Here is a 14,660-nt window from a genome sequence, read left to right on the forward strand (position 1 = left end):
TCTTTCTACCCCTTCACTACCCAGTTTCAAGGTTTCTATCCAAAGCCCAACAGGCATTTATTTGAGAATGGCTATTGAATGTCAAGAGGCCTGCAAGCTCTGTGGTTCTTGTCACCTAAGAAAGGGGTGTCTGCCTGAGCGGCTGGTGGCAGGCAGGGGGTGAGAAGGGAGGAAGACAGAAAGCAAGAAAGAGTCGGGGCTCCATTAGGAAAATTGGCTGTGTGCTGAAGTCACAGAGTAGAAGCAGAGTTAGACAAGAGGAAAAGAAAAGCCCACAGAAGGCAATCGCAAACTTGCCGAGTGAATCAAGACAGAAAATTGCTCTAGTGTGCAGAGCCCCTGCCAATGAGCAACCGTTGCTTTGAAAAGGAAGCTGTCATCTCCCTCCTGCTTGACAAAAGGAAAGGAAATCAGCCTGGTGGTGTCAGCCTAGGAGAGCCTCCCGCTCCGTGCCAGGGTGCCTAGGAGCAGGGCAGCCATCCACGCTGTACTGAACCATGGTGGTCAGGTCATTGTGGTATTTTGCTGCTGTGGAGGGTGGAGGAAGCATGGAGCCAGTAGTAGGCTCTCCTATAGGGAAGGGATGATGTAGGTGATTCCTATCTGAGCTGGATAAGGAGATGCCCCTGGCAGGCCTAGCCAGGCCAGACCTGGGGCATTGGGCCCCACTCTGCTCAGGACCCTGGGCCTGCAACCTCCTGGCTCAGGCAGCTGCTGCACCTCTCGCCCACTCATGCCTTTCCTCTTTCCTTCACGCCTCCTCCATGTTCAGTCTGCCACATCCCTCAGGCTTTTGACCCCAAACAAAAGGGTCCTGGCTAGCGCACAAACAAGCCTTTTTTAGAAAACATACTGCTGAGTGCCTAGGAAAGTGCCTTTGGCCTCTACATGCAAGCTTTTTAGATACTGTCCCAGAGATCTAGGACACAGGAAAGAGTAGACGCTAGGCTAAGGAGCTTTTAGATAGTGAAAAAAATATTCCTCTGTAGAATATGTATGTGTGTGTGTGTATATATATATATACATACACATACATTTAAATCAAACAAGAAATACACCATGACAGACTACTGGAAAAGATGGCAGACTTGGCTTTATTTGGGACTACAGGTCTGACCGAGGGTCTCATACTTGTTAGGCAAGTGCTCTGCCCTTTAAGCTTGGCCTCCTACACTCCCTTCTTCTGCCAAGGTTTGTAACCTTCCTGTAGAACTTCTCCTGCAGCAAGGCCACAGGTGTTTATGCCTGCCCCTAGTTCCCTCATTTTTGATCCGGGGACTTTCCAAAGGGCTGAGCTGCTAAGGCAGACTTGTTTTTCCCTTTTAGGGGAGTCCAAGTGCCTGTGGTCTTCTGGGGTGTCTCTCCCTACTCCAGCCTTCCTGCTAGGCTGATGTTAATTGATTTACTCTCTGGAGGCAAAGCAATCTGTAGGGCTCATTTTTCTTCCCTGTCTCCCACCTGATACTTGGGCCTGCCTCCATAGGAGATGAACCTGAGTTGTATTATTTTCTTGTGTAGGGAATTAGGGTCCTAGTTCCTTCTAGGGAATTCCTTGTCCTCCTTGCCCCTCCCCCAGCCAAAAATGTAGAGGAGATTCTTCTGAAAAGTATCGTCCTCTTCCTCTTATAGAAATCATTTTTTAAAAAATCACTTAGCAAATTCACCTGGGTGCATAATGGTAATTTAAAGGTGTTCCCCAACAAACTTCAGGGAAGTAAGTCCTGGGTGATCTCCAGTCCCAGTTCTGAGAATGAATGCAACAAGAAAAGCCCAGCCTATTTATTTGTGTGTGTAGCAAAAGAGAAACTGCAGGTAGGATTTGGCTAATGAACTGATCTACACCCTATCTTTGGCTAACTTGCTTCTACTCCGCATTCTCATTCTATCCCTTCTTTCCTGTCCTTTAGCCCACCTCTCTTCTTCCTGTCTTCTGGAATTCCTGTCTGAAGTTTGGCACTGTCTTTCCCTCTAGCAACCTCAGGCTGGACAAGCTAGGGCTTTCATTTACCCTCAACCCTTCTATCCGTGACTGGAAAGCTCTAGCATTTTCTAGAGAGACCCTGCTGGGTCTTAATCGGTTATGTTGGCACCAGAGACATTCACAATTTCATTTGGAAGTAAAATCTAAAGCTGTAGCAACTCAAATCAGTCAGTCAATTGATCAGTCTGTACATCTATTTATTATCTGTGTATCTATCTAGCCACTGATAATCTTTCCTTTTTCTCCATTCTGCTCTTCATTATTTAATCAATCTCTATAGTCAGACACAGTGATGATAACAGGTCACCTTTGTTTTTCTTTCTTTTCACTTGAGGGAGATGAAAAACATGTTCTGCTTTGTCACCATCTGTCCAGGGCTCAGAATTTTTCTTACAGAACTGTTTTAAGTTGAGATCGCTCTTTTCCTTTTTCTTTTTTATTCCCTGTCTGATCCTCCCCCATCAAGTCAAGTGGGCTGAGAAGAAGGCTCTGTGGTGGTGGTGTATTCATGTCCCATTTCTGCAGATGAGGTCTTTGAAATGCTTATGTCATGATTCTGGGCACCTTTAGAATGTCACTTAGAATGGCATGGGGATGTGTTGTGTGTGTGTGTGTGTGTGTGTGAGAGAGAGAGAAATGTGCCCCAAAAAGGGGAAAGAAAAAAATTAGTTTTCTTTTTTTTCTTTTTCCTCCTAATTCCACATATGGTCAGTCACCTTCCTGAGTTTCTTCCTTCCATTAGTGACCTATCTGTGGTCTTGTTTCCAGAAGGCCGGGAGTGTGTGAACTGCGGGGCAACGTCCACCCCACTGTGGCGGCGAGACGGCACTGGACACTACCTTTGCAATGCCTGCGGGCTCTACCACAAAATGAATGGACAGAACCGGCCCCTAATCAAGCCTAAACGAAGGCTGGTAAGTTCTTGAAGGACTGACCTCACATAGCCGTGTGTGTGTGTGTGTGTGTGTGTGTGTGTGTGTGTGCGCGCGCGCGTGCGCGCGTGTGCCCATGTGCGTGTGCACGCGCGTGTGTCTCCCATGTCCTCTCTCCAGGAAAGTAGCTTTGAACAGGAAACTGGCAGGACAGTTCAAAAACCATGTCCACTGGCTTAGGATAGTTCTTCTCCTCCTCTTCCTCCTCCTCCTTTTGTTTTCTCTCCCTTCCCTTCCTCTCCTCTCTTTTCCTTTCCTTTTCATTTCAGCCCTCATTTCAAATTACAGGGAAACTATTATTGTTGTCTTTTCCCCTTTCATCCTTTTATTTCACCAATTTTAAGACACTGACTTCTTAAAGTCAACAGCTAAAATCTATTTTCCAGTAGAATAATTGTACTTAGGAGGACACAGATAACTATTACTATATCAAAGTCACTATATCAAAGAACAGATAGTGAGTGTGAAGCCGGAGCCATCCAGAACATGTTCTGGAAGTAGGAGGAGGCCGGCTCTGAGAAAGTAACTGCAGACTGAGGACTGTGAGTGCATCTCTTCTGCTGTTTTAAGATTGATGGGGTCAATTAAGTGGATTTTAGAAGCAGTAACCACAGGGCCCATTGCACTCCCCCCCCCCCCCCCGCCCCCTGCTTTTTGGTTTTAGGAATGGAGGACTCTACAGAGGTAATTCCTGCGGGAAAAGTTTTGAGATTCCTGTCTTGCTTTTTGGAATGATAACACCTAGCATTTGATCTTATTTTGTGTTTGAACTTGCTATCTGAAGAGTGGTAGTTTTCCCTTCCTTCCTTCCTTCCTTCCTTCCTTCCTTCCTTCCTTCCTTCCTTCCTTCCTTCCTTCCTTCCTTCCTTCCTTCCTTCCTTCCTTCCCCTCTTCTCTCTCTTCTTTGAAATGCTTAATCATTAGGAATACTTGGCAAAATATGGTACTGTCATGCACTTACAAGGAAAACCAACAGACGGGTTTGTTTGTAAGGCTTGTCTTTGGAGTCATAGGCCAGATTGCATAGTGAATATGTAACAGACAAACAAAAGTGGGCTTGGTAGATGACAACTAACCACAGTCAAGAGATCAAAATGCTTTATGTGGTGTTGAAAGTTACCAAATGGAGAAGGGAGGAGGGGAATTCCCCTTGCAGATGAATGGATGAATTGGCATCCATCAGATTCTAAGATGGGAGGGAAAAATCCCCCAACAACCTTTGTATTCCTTTTAAAGCATTATTATCCGCCTTACCCAGCAGACTCCAAGGCAATTTAACACCTTTTGCCCCCTCTGTAGAAAAAGGAAAAACTTTCTAGGGATGGAAATGCTCACATGACTTTAATTTTTGGCACTCCTTGCATCTCTGGGCTTTATTCTTTCTGATCTCTGCTCTCTTTTCCAGCTTTCTCAGCCTCCCCCTTACTTCACTCATGCAGTTTGGGTTTTGTTTTTTCTTTCCTTTCTCTCCTGTGCAAGGCTAACTTCCTAGGAAAGAGCTGCCGGATATCTGAGCACTAGAGATAACTCATAAACAACAACGTAGCCTCCCTAACCTAAACATCAAGATGTTTGGACGGATCAGAACAAGAAATGGTTGGGGGAAAAAATGGCTGGAGGTGTTAGCACAGAATGAATGTGATTGCACCACAAAAGAATGTTCTGAATCACCCAAAACCTGGCCTTCTGAAAAAAAAAAAGAAAGAAAAGATAGAAAAGAAAACTAAACACAAACTTTCCTGTTATAATAAACCACAATATAGCTATAGTTTTTAATTTTTGTCACATATATATATATATATATATATATAATATATATTTAAGGTAAAGGCAGATAAAGGAGAAGGAGGTATAAAAGTCTTGAGACTGGGTTGATGGATGGTCGGGAGTTTATTTGACATTTTCTTCTGTCAGCAGAGGAGGGTTCAGTTCCATTTTATATAATTTTGTCCTCTCTTGGCTTTCAGAGGAAATCTTTACAAGGCTGAGTAATAATTGCTTTTAATTCTAGAGTGCATTGGTAGCAGCCATGTAAGCTATATTTTGTCTTAATCATCTGGGTGATATGGTATTTTTAGTTCCATTAAGTTCATATACTACAGAGAAACATTCTGAAGACATAGAGCTGTTACCCTTCCCCCTCATTAGAGGTGCTTGACTTTTAAACACCTAGCACCTTTTGTTTTTCTTCTTCCTTTATTTATTTTAATTTTGGTATTGGGGTTCAAACTCAGGACCTTGCATTTTCTTCTTCCCTCGATTTCCTGTCTATTCACTCCAGCTGTCTTTCTAATTCCCCAAATGAAAATATACTGGAATATATCATAGGTATGATGTGGTTAGATTTTTTTTGTGATATACACATGCATTGAATGCTGAATAAATGAATTCAGGAAACAGAAGAGATAAACTAGAGGCAAGATCTGTAGATAGCTAGGATTTTCATGTGTTTCACCACTAGCAAAAGACTGAACAGCTGCTTTATTTATACTCTGCTCCTGCTAGCAAACCCTCCAGTGTGGCTTTTGAGTCTTAGAGACTATATAATAGTACAAGAGTCCATCTCAGCATGTGTGTTCTTACGTTACTTTTCAATATACTGCAAAGGATTACATACTGAATCAAGTTGTTTGGAGCTAAATTTCAGTAGTTGGCATTTTATGTTTGTATTATGCATTCACAGATGATGGGGTGGGTAACCTGGGTATCTGAGTAGATATTACTCTGTGGTATATGTGAATATTTCTCCCAAAGAAAAAATAACCATAGGAAGATGATAATAATCACACAGAACACAGTTGTCCAAAAATTATTAATGCCCTGGTTTTGTGTAATGTTTTCCTCCTTAGAGTACATAAAATATAGTTAAGTGGATAGCAAAAATTAGGACCTTGTCCATTAAGATGTTTTTAATTTCCTGTTTATTTGAATACAAAAGAAAAGAAAAGAAAAAACTTGTTGGGTGCCAGTGGCTCATGCCTGTAATTCTAGCTCCTCAGGAGGCTGAGATCTGAGGATCGTGGTTCAAAGCCAGCCCAGTCAGAAAAGTGCATGAGACTCTTATCTCCAATTAACCACCAGAATGGAGTAATGGAGCTGTGGCTCAAAGTGGTGAGCACTAGCCTTGAGCTGAAGAGCTCAGGGACAATGCCTAGGCCCAACATTTAAGCACCACAACAAACAAACAAATAAACAACTTACATCAGAGATCTCTAACCCCGTAGAACACATCTGTAGAATGACTACAACTCTGAAAGGAAGGAAATCAATTTAGTGAATTTAAAATTGACTCTGGATTTTCCCATATCTTGCCATATTCTTTCTTTGTTTTTAATCTAGCCATTTTCTGTATTTGTTTCAACTCTGTGATTAATGAAATATTGGTGGAAAAGATCACTAGGAACCTTGTAGTTTATGTCACATGTTCTTAAAACCTTATCAGAATTTTTGTTCTTTCTTTGTTTTTTCCATCTTTAATATTGGAGATGGAACCCAGGGCCTTGAGCATGCTAAGCAAGGACTTTACTATTTTAGTTATACCCTCAGCCTTCATGCTAGAAGCTTCAGGTTCATAGATAAAAGACGCACTGAATTCTGTCTCCTTTTCTTGCCATTTTCTTCCATAAGAAGAGTAGGAATATTGCAGCTGAAGTTCTCTTTTTATGACGGGGAGGAGAGGAGCATGTTAGAAGTGACTCCATTTTCTTTCACCAATTTTGAACTTTTTTTTCAAATGGACATTGAAGGTAGTGATCTCATAAGTGTTTAAATTAAACGCATCAAAATAGTGAAAGAAATATCTCTCTATTAGGGGAGAGAAAGAAAAGAAAAGCAATGGTATAGCCAAGGAATTTAAATGCAAGCTTTGGCTGACATTTGCCTTGATACTTCTCTCTTTGGAAAATAACATATAGGAAATATCTAACTTCACAAAGGTGACATGAAATGAGAGTAAGGTGTGTGTGTGTGTGTGTGTGTGTGTGTGTGTGTGTGTGTGTGTGTGTGTGTGTGTGTGTGTGTGTGTGTGTGTGTGTGTGTGTGTGTGTGTGTGTGTGTGTGTGTGGAGAGAGAGAGAGAGAGCATGAGAGAAAGTGTCTAGGATTCCTGCTGAATAGCACAAGTACTTGTTCTTTTCAATTTGTCTCATCCAATGATGGCCACCTAGAGAAACTGAAGTTGGTTGTACCAGGCCAGCCCAGCTGTCTATATAAATTTAGGATGACTGCATATTGGACAGGTTTTGTGGACTTGGGCTGCCCTGCTCCTAAATTGTAGCACCCGTGAGTGAGTACTCACACCCGCACAGGCATCCTTTCAGAGAACGAAGGCCCCTCTGTGTCTTTCCTACAATCTAGCATTTCTCAACTTGTGTTCTGCCAGAGGCTTTCTGGGTGTCGATTTGCTTTTCATTTGCTTAGTGTGTCCTGATGGTTACTACTACTTTATTTGAACACTGGTATTCTTGGGAATTGCACCTCTGCTGAACAACGTGAGTGGTAGCCTGACTCCAACATGGGTCTCATTAATTCAACATTGCTACCCACAAAGATGAGTCCTCTGATGGACTTGGTGGGGTGGAGAGAGGGCATAGTAATGTTTTCAGGGCCTTCTGCTCCATCTCACTGCTGCACTGGACAGGAACAGGTTAAGTCTCACCTGTTTCAGCCATCTTGTGGAATTGGGAATGTTTTTCTTCTCGGGCATAAATTGGAGAATTTTTATTATTACTTCTGTGTGGGCCATTTGCTAGTTGGGATTTCAGTCATAGTGTCTGCCTTTTGTTTTCCTTTCCCCTTCTCCTTAAGCCCTTTTCTCAGCTCTGACAACACATTTACATTTCTCTTGGTGTCCCCCCTCCTTTCTCTCCTTACCACCAGTCGGCAGCTAGAAGAGCAGGGACCTCGTGTGCCAACTGCCAGACCACGACCACCACCCTCTGGAGGAGGAATGCCAACGGGGACCCGGTCTGCAATGCCTGTGGGCTTTACTACAAGCTGCACAATGTAAGTTCCTGGGGCCAGCCAGTACGAGGCTCCATTTCTGACTAGGCTTTTGACTTAGCACCACTGCTGCTCTGTCCAGACACCCTAATGGGTCAGGTTAGGCTCACCCTCTTTTGGGGCCAAGTAACAGGCCTCTGATCAACTAGCAGGACCTAGCTTAGAGAACTGCTTTGTCTTATGCAATCTTGCTAAGGTTGGAAGGGATTTACGGATGGAAGAGAGACAACCCACATTGTGTGTATTGGACACAACTTTGCATGGAGGCAAGCTGAGATAAATGCTTTGTGGATCTATCTGGTTTTTTGGGGTTTTTTTTGTCCTTGTTGTTGGTCATGGGGATTGAACTCAGGGTCTGAGCATTATTCCTCCTAAGCTTTTATTTTTTTTTCACTCAAGGCTAAGCTCTCTACCATTTTGAGCCACAGCTCCACTTCCAGTTTTCTGGTGGTTAATTGGAGATAAAAATTCTCATGGACTTTTCCTGCCTGGGATGGCTTTGAACCGGGATCCTCAGATCTTAGCCTCCTGAGTAGCTAGGATTACAAATTTGAGGCACTAGCAAGCAGCCTGAGTTCTTAAGAGGAAAAAAAAATCAGCAGCTTTATTTTGGAGGGATAAAAAAAAATCTTGGCTAAACCTGTGCTGCAAATTTCAAATGGATCCTAGATTTCAAAGACGAAATGAAATGTCGGAGAGATTTCATCTGGTGTCTTTTTGTCCTAGACAACTTTCCTGTGCAGAGAACCAGAGAACCACAACCCAGCTTGGTGATTATGCCAGGGACAGAGGCTGTTTGCTTTTTCTCCTATGCTATGTTAGATTAGCAGGAAGACAATTGCTGCCCACAGAAGTCAAGCTGTCATTGCTAAACTTTTAATTTCAGGTCCTCCTCCCAATTTGTATCTTCATCTTAATTTTGTCTGATAGGCCACAACCCAGATGCAGTCTAAAATTTACATTAATTCTCAAGGGAAAAACAAGTTTCTTCTCTTCTCTTCCCCTCTTTTCTACCCTTCCCTTCCCTCTTCTTCCTCCCTCCTTTTCCCCTTCCCTCTCCTCTCTTCTTCAACTTTCTCTGGTTCTCCTAAAGTCACTTGACTTTGGCAAACTCTGGAACTGTACAAGGAAGAAGGAGACATTTTTGCTCAGGGCAAATCTGGCATTGAATTTACCTGACCTAGGAAGGCCTGGGAATTGAGGAGGAAGCTTCCTTTGCTGCTTAAATCAAGTTTTTGAGTCATAGATAATTTTTTAAGGATAACCTTCTAGCATCCTACTTCGTATTCATTTTTGGTGGAAATAAAGGTGTTGAGATTCTCCGGGACCTTGTTAACTCCCTGGGAATATCATCGTGTCTTGACCCAGTGGTCTGAGGGCCTGCCATAACCACCCTGGAGCCTTTGTCAGCCCCTTCTGATATTTTCCCCTTGGATCCAAGGCTGTGAGTTGTGTAGACAGATCTGTTAGATCTGGTTTCACTCAGAAGTTTGCTTGTTCACTGTTGTGGAGATAGAGGAAGCCTTGTGCTTATAATTGGAATTGGGGAGATTTGAGGTACTGGTATTTATTAGCTCTCTGGTCATGATTTGAACAGGTTTGTGTGTTTGTGCATGTGTGTGTGCATGTGTGTGTGTGTGTGTGTGTGTGTGTGTGTGTGTGTGTGTGTGTGCCCGCATGTGTGCGCCAGTCCTGGATGTTTTTGCTCAAGCCTAGTGCTCTATTACTTGAGCCACAGCTCCACTTCCAACTTTTCTGGTGGTTAACTTAGATAGAGATAAGTATCTTACTTTCCTGCCAGGCTGATATCAAACCAAGATTCTCAGATCTCAGCCTCCTGAGTAGCTAGAATTAAAGATGTGAGCCCTTGGCATCTAGCTCTGAAGTTATTTTTTTGACTTGTGATTTATGACTTTCCAAGAACATTCTTGTTACTTGGTTGTGTTTGAGTCTCAAATAGTCCCATTATGTAGACAGAATGGAAGCTCTTTAAGTTTTACTTGAAGAAGTATGGTCTCCCCCAAAAGCAAGCAACCAGGTTGAATAATATAGAAGAGTCAGTAGATTTAGTTAGCTAAATCCTCAGCTCCCCTACTCATTATTATTATTGTCATCATCATCATCATCACTATTAGTGTCAGTCCTGGGGCTTGAACTCAAGGCCTAGGTGCTGTCCTTGAGCTTTCTTTTTTCTTTTTTTGTTTTTCTCAAGGCTAGTGCTTCTACCATTTGAGCCACAGCTCCACTTTTGGCATTTTGGTGGTTAATTGAAGATAAGAGTCTCAGTCTTTCCTACCCTGTCTGGCTTTGAACCATGATCTCAGCCCTTTGAATAGCTAGGATTACAGGTCTGAGCCACTAGCACCTGCCTTCAATTCTAATTAAGTCTACCTTCATGGGTAGAAAGAGAGATAGACAAATAGATCCATAAATAGGAACTTCCTTACCTACAAGTGCCCACCCCCCCTTTCTCTCTTGTAGTATGGCTGGGATTTGTCAAAGGAAGCTATTTATGTGTATTCAACAATGGGCGATAGCAATCTACTACCATTTTCATGGCCTCCAGTTCAGCTCTTGGTCTTCTACTCTGGTTCTTATCTAGGAGTTTAGATAACTTCCTATCTTAGTATCAGCATATCTCTGTGGTGTTGGGACTAGTTATCTGGGCCTGAGCACCTCTCTGTAACTAGATATTATATGTTGATATCTGGCAGTGAGCTTCTAGATATCAGCTCCTAGGGACTTATCTAGACATTATCTCCATAAAGATTTGATGTGGGAGGAGATTTCTGTCATCTTCTTTGTCTTGATGATAACTCGAGGAAACCCCAGAGAGACATTTCTTTTGGCAATGACCTTCTTTGACACTTCTGTTCCTACTCACCTTGCCTCCCTGGCATAAATGGGGGAAAGAAGGGCTCAGCTCCTGTGTGGGCCTCTGTCCTTTTCTCAGTTGACGCCTCCTAGTTCCGGGAAACGGTGTGTTTGCTGTGCCCAGCATTGTGGTCCTTCTTGGCCATTGGGCTCCTCTTCTGTTTAACTGTCACTGTGTAGCTCAGGGGACAGACAGATGGATCCTGAGGCAAGAGGAACCTCTTCCTCCAAGGAGGAGAAGCCTGGGAGGGGTGGAGGGAAGAGAACATTTCCTCTTAGGAAATCAGGAAGAAGCAGGCTTGGGAGAGTCACTCGTGGAGTCCCTGGGTCACATTTCTCTGGTAACAAGGCCAGATCTACCATTGGCTTTTTGTGGCAGGTGTGTTGTTGAGGATAACTCGACTGACCCTGTATAGGATGAAGCTTCTGTTTGCTTGAGTAAAGTAGCCATCCTTGGCTCTGGGTCCCTCAGCCCACATGTTTTAAAAAGGACCAACCAGGTTTTCTCAGTGAGCAAGGGAGAGTAAGCTATCTAGAGTATATATCTTTAAAGTTGGATCTTACCACTAGCTCTTTAATCTGAAGGTTGGCGGTTTTTAGGGTAAGGACACATTCACCCTAACAAAGTGCTTTGGACCCAGTACTTCCTGTTTGGTGTTTGCTTCTTTGTCTAGTTAGAAGGGGAGAGCCAGACTTGGGAGGACTAGCAAATTCTAACCCTTGTTGTTATTTTGTGGAAAAAGCATGTTGTGTTCAAATAGGCCCCAGAAGGTACAAATTCCTGGAGGGATGACTTTATATATAACACCTTGAATTGTGAAAGGCCCAGGAGAAAGAGGGGTAACCAAAAATCCCTCTGCAAGAGGTACAATCCCCTCTTCCAGGGCAGAGAGACTTCAGAATCTGAAGAACAGATTAGCTTGGCAGTGCTTGGAAGTCCTAGCATAGATTTTTGTCAGATGAGTAGACAAAATGGTATTTCCCTCTGGAAGGTTACTCAATCCCTTTTTACTCTCAGGAAACATTCCAAGAAAATTCTAAAGGAATAGAACAGGTGACTGTACTTTTAATTGTCAGGGAGACTGAGTCATTGTCCTTGGGCCCCTGACTGTGTACCGTGCTCAGGGGAAAACTTTTGCTTCCATGGTTGCTGATATTGACCAAGTGGCTAAGCTGTGCTTGGAGTGTGTCCCCTCTGGTCTCTGGTCTGTCAAAGTAACTGACAGAATTCCACCCCCTCCCCTCCCTCCCATGAGACTTAGGTACCCAGGTCTCTGGGAAGGATGGAAGAAAGGAAGGTGGCTGACTGAAACAGAAAGAGATCTCAGACTTGGGAATGGGTGGGGTGGGCAGCCAGTGGTATTAAAATGCCTGTGCCATTTCAAAGGCAGTTAAAAAAAAAGTAAAAAACAAAAATTGATCTTTGTTTAGATTAACAGACCCCTGACTATGAAGAAGGAAGGCATCCAGACCAGAAACCGAAAAATGTCTAGCAAATCCAAAAAGTGCAAAAAGGTGCATGACACGCTGGAGGACTTCCCCAAGAGCAGCTCCTTCAACCCCGCCGCCCTGTCCAGACATATGTCTTCCCTCAGCCACATCTCCCCTTTCAGCCACTCCAGCCACATGCTGAGCACACCCACGCCCATGCACCCACCGTCCGGCCTCTCCTTTGGACCTCATCATCCTTCCAGTATGGTCACCGCCATGGGTTAGAGCAGAGCCCGGCTCTATGACCACCCGTCTCTGAGCGCGTGCAAGAGTCCCTCCGACCCCTTCTACTTGCATTTTTTTGCAGGAGCAGTATCATGAAGCCTAAACCGCGATGGATATATGTTTTGGGAAGGCAGAAAGCAAAAATGACTATTTTGTCTCTTTTGCAAAGGAGCTCACGGTGGTGTCTGTGCTCTGACCCCTGGATCTGGACCCCATCTGTGAATAAGCCATTCAGACTCATATTCCCTATTTAACAGGGTCCCTAGTGCTGTGAAGAAATTTTGCTGAACATTGCATATAACTTATATTGTAAGAAATACTGTTGTACATTTGAGGAAGACTTTATTGCACCTGGGTAGCTGTAAGAAAGGCATGAAGGATGCCAAGAGTTTTAAGAAAGATGGGGGAAAATAAAGTATGGAAATTCAGAAGAAACTAGATCTGATATTCTAATGGACAACTTGCCAGTTGTTTGATGCATTAAAAGGACAAAAAAAAAAAAAAAAGAAAAAAGAAAAAAAAAGGAAAAAAAAAGAAAAAAAAAGATAAAAGTTGTAGGCAAAATCATTTGTTCAAAGCTACGGGGCCTGGGCAAAGGAAATCTCAGTTCTGGGCACACAAATTGCCAGTGAGGGTTTGGAGGGTCACTTCTAGGCCTCTTAATGCTTTGTGAATAAGTCCCTGTAATTGTTGTTTGTATGTATAATTCAAAAAGCACCAAAATAAGAGATGTAGATTTATTTCATCATATTATACAGACTGAATTGTTGTACAAATTTTATTTACTGCTAGTGTTAAGAACTGCTTTTTTTTTTTTTTTTGGTTTTCATGTTTCCTTTCTTTTTCAATTTTCAGTTGAATAAACTAGATTTATGTTCAGTTGACCTAAGGTGATTGTGCTCTGGAGGGTTTATTTCCCGTTTTGTTTTTTGTTTTTGGATGATATTTATTGAATAGCAGTATCTGTCTCCACCCTCACCTCTGCAGCCTAAGCTATGAGCTTATTGCAGCTTATGAATGAGCTACCTATGTGCATGTCAGGGACCCCTGGCTCCTGCAGGCCATGGTCCTGAGATCAGCCTCGCCTGGCTTTAGCCTCCCTGTCCTGTTCTGTGTTAGTGATCATTGCCTTTAAACAGTCTGTTGGAATAATATTATTATATAAAAAATAACAATAAAGTTAAACTATTTTAAAACAACAAAATAACATCCTATCGAAGTGGTGGCTGAACTCTTTTTACATAGAATCTGGTTTATAGAATCTAGCTGATTTGAAACCCCCAAACCAGACACATTTTAAGTTATTCACTAGGAAACTATGCCTACCCATCCCATTCTGGGAGAATTTTGGGGAGTTCTGTGCAGCTCAGGAATTTATGGGGGCGGGCGGGGGCTGGAGGAACTTCCTGGGACCCCTCGGGAGCTGTAGTTTCTCTGCTTGCTGGTCTTGTGGATGTATGTCTAGCAGACAAATCTTCTCCCTTGGGGAACTGGGAATCTTTCCTGGTTGAGATTCACAGGTCAAAAAAACTACAGCCGATGGATTCCTCTTGGAGATTAGATGAGCTGAACTGCTCCTGAAATTCATTTCTTGTTTTGCTCTTCTACTGTTGAATAACACCACAGTGAAAGTTTATTGGAATGTTTGCGGAAACATGAAATAACCATTTTGTAACTTCTGCTGTATAGTTTTCCTTTTACTCTGTTGATAGAATGTGTAACTATGGCACACATTTGAAAAAAGAAAAAAGAAAAAAAAAAAACCCAACCTCTGTTAATCGCCTCTCTGCTTTCTTAGCAAATATTTTAAACCTAAAGCTGAATGTTGAAATAAAGGAGTAGAGAATTACTGCGCTGCAATGGAGATCTCACTGGCTCCTAATTTAATCGACCCATGATGATGACAATGCTTTCAATTCTTCTGGAAGCTTGGAGGGGGAGCATCACCCATTTTTGCCAACTGAAACTTGGGAGATTTGATTGTAATGTTCCATGTCTCAGGATTTGCCACCTCTTTTCTTCAAGAGCAGATTTGAGTTAATGCCCTTTCACCTTAAGAACGGGGAGCTCAAATTCTTGACATTCTTGTGGTGGGAAGAGGTGGTGGTTGGGGGGGGGGAAACACGGAGAGAAATCCCCAAGTCTGTATCTCTGTTT

General features: G+C 42.9%; 1 protein-coding gene across 3 annotated transcripts in view; it reads left to right on the forward strand.

The window, feature by feature from the left end:
* Gata3 (GATA binding protein 3) overlaps positions 1 to 14,363 on the forward strand; it is a 31,271-nt gene extending 16,908 nt beyond the window's left edge. For 2 of the 3 annotated variants that reach the window (XM_069990323.1, XM_069990322.1), the window contains 3 exons: positions 2,750 to 2,895; positions 7,791 to 7,916; positions 12,219 to 14,363. In XM_069990323.1, the coding sequence (XP_069846424.1) occupies positions 2,750 to 2,895; positions 7,791 to 7,916; positions 12,219 to 12,503 (557 nt within the window). In that variant the 3' untranslated portion in view covers positions 12,504 to 14,363. The remainder of the gene's footprint in view (positions 1 to 2,749; positions 2,896 to 7,790; positions 7,917 to 12,218) is intronic. The other variant, XM_069990324.1, reaches the window with a different exon arrangement.
* Positions 14,364 to 14,660: the final 297 nt, after the last annotated feature.

This window comes from Dipodomys merriami, unplaced genomic scaffold, assembly GCF_024711535.1.
Source record: "Dipodomys merriami isolate MVZ:Mamm:240054 unplaced genomic scaffold, mDipMer1.0.p SCAF_4, whole genome shotgun sequence".
Lineage (NCBI taxonomy): Eukaryota > Metazoa > Chordata > Mammalia > Rodentia > Heteromyidae > Dipodomys > Dipodomys merriami.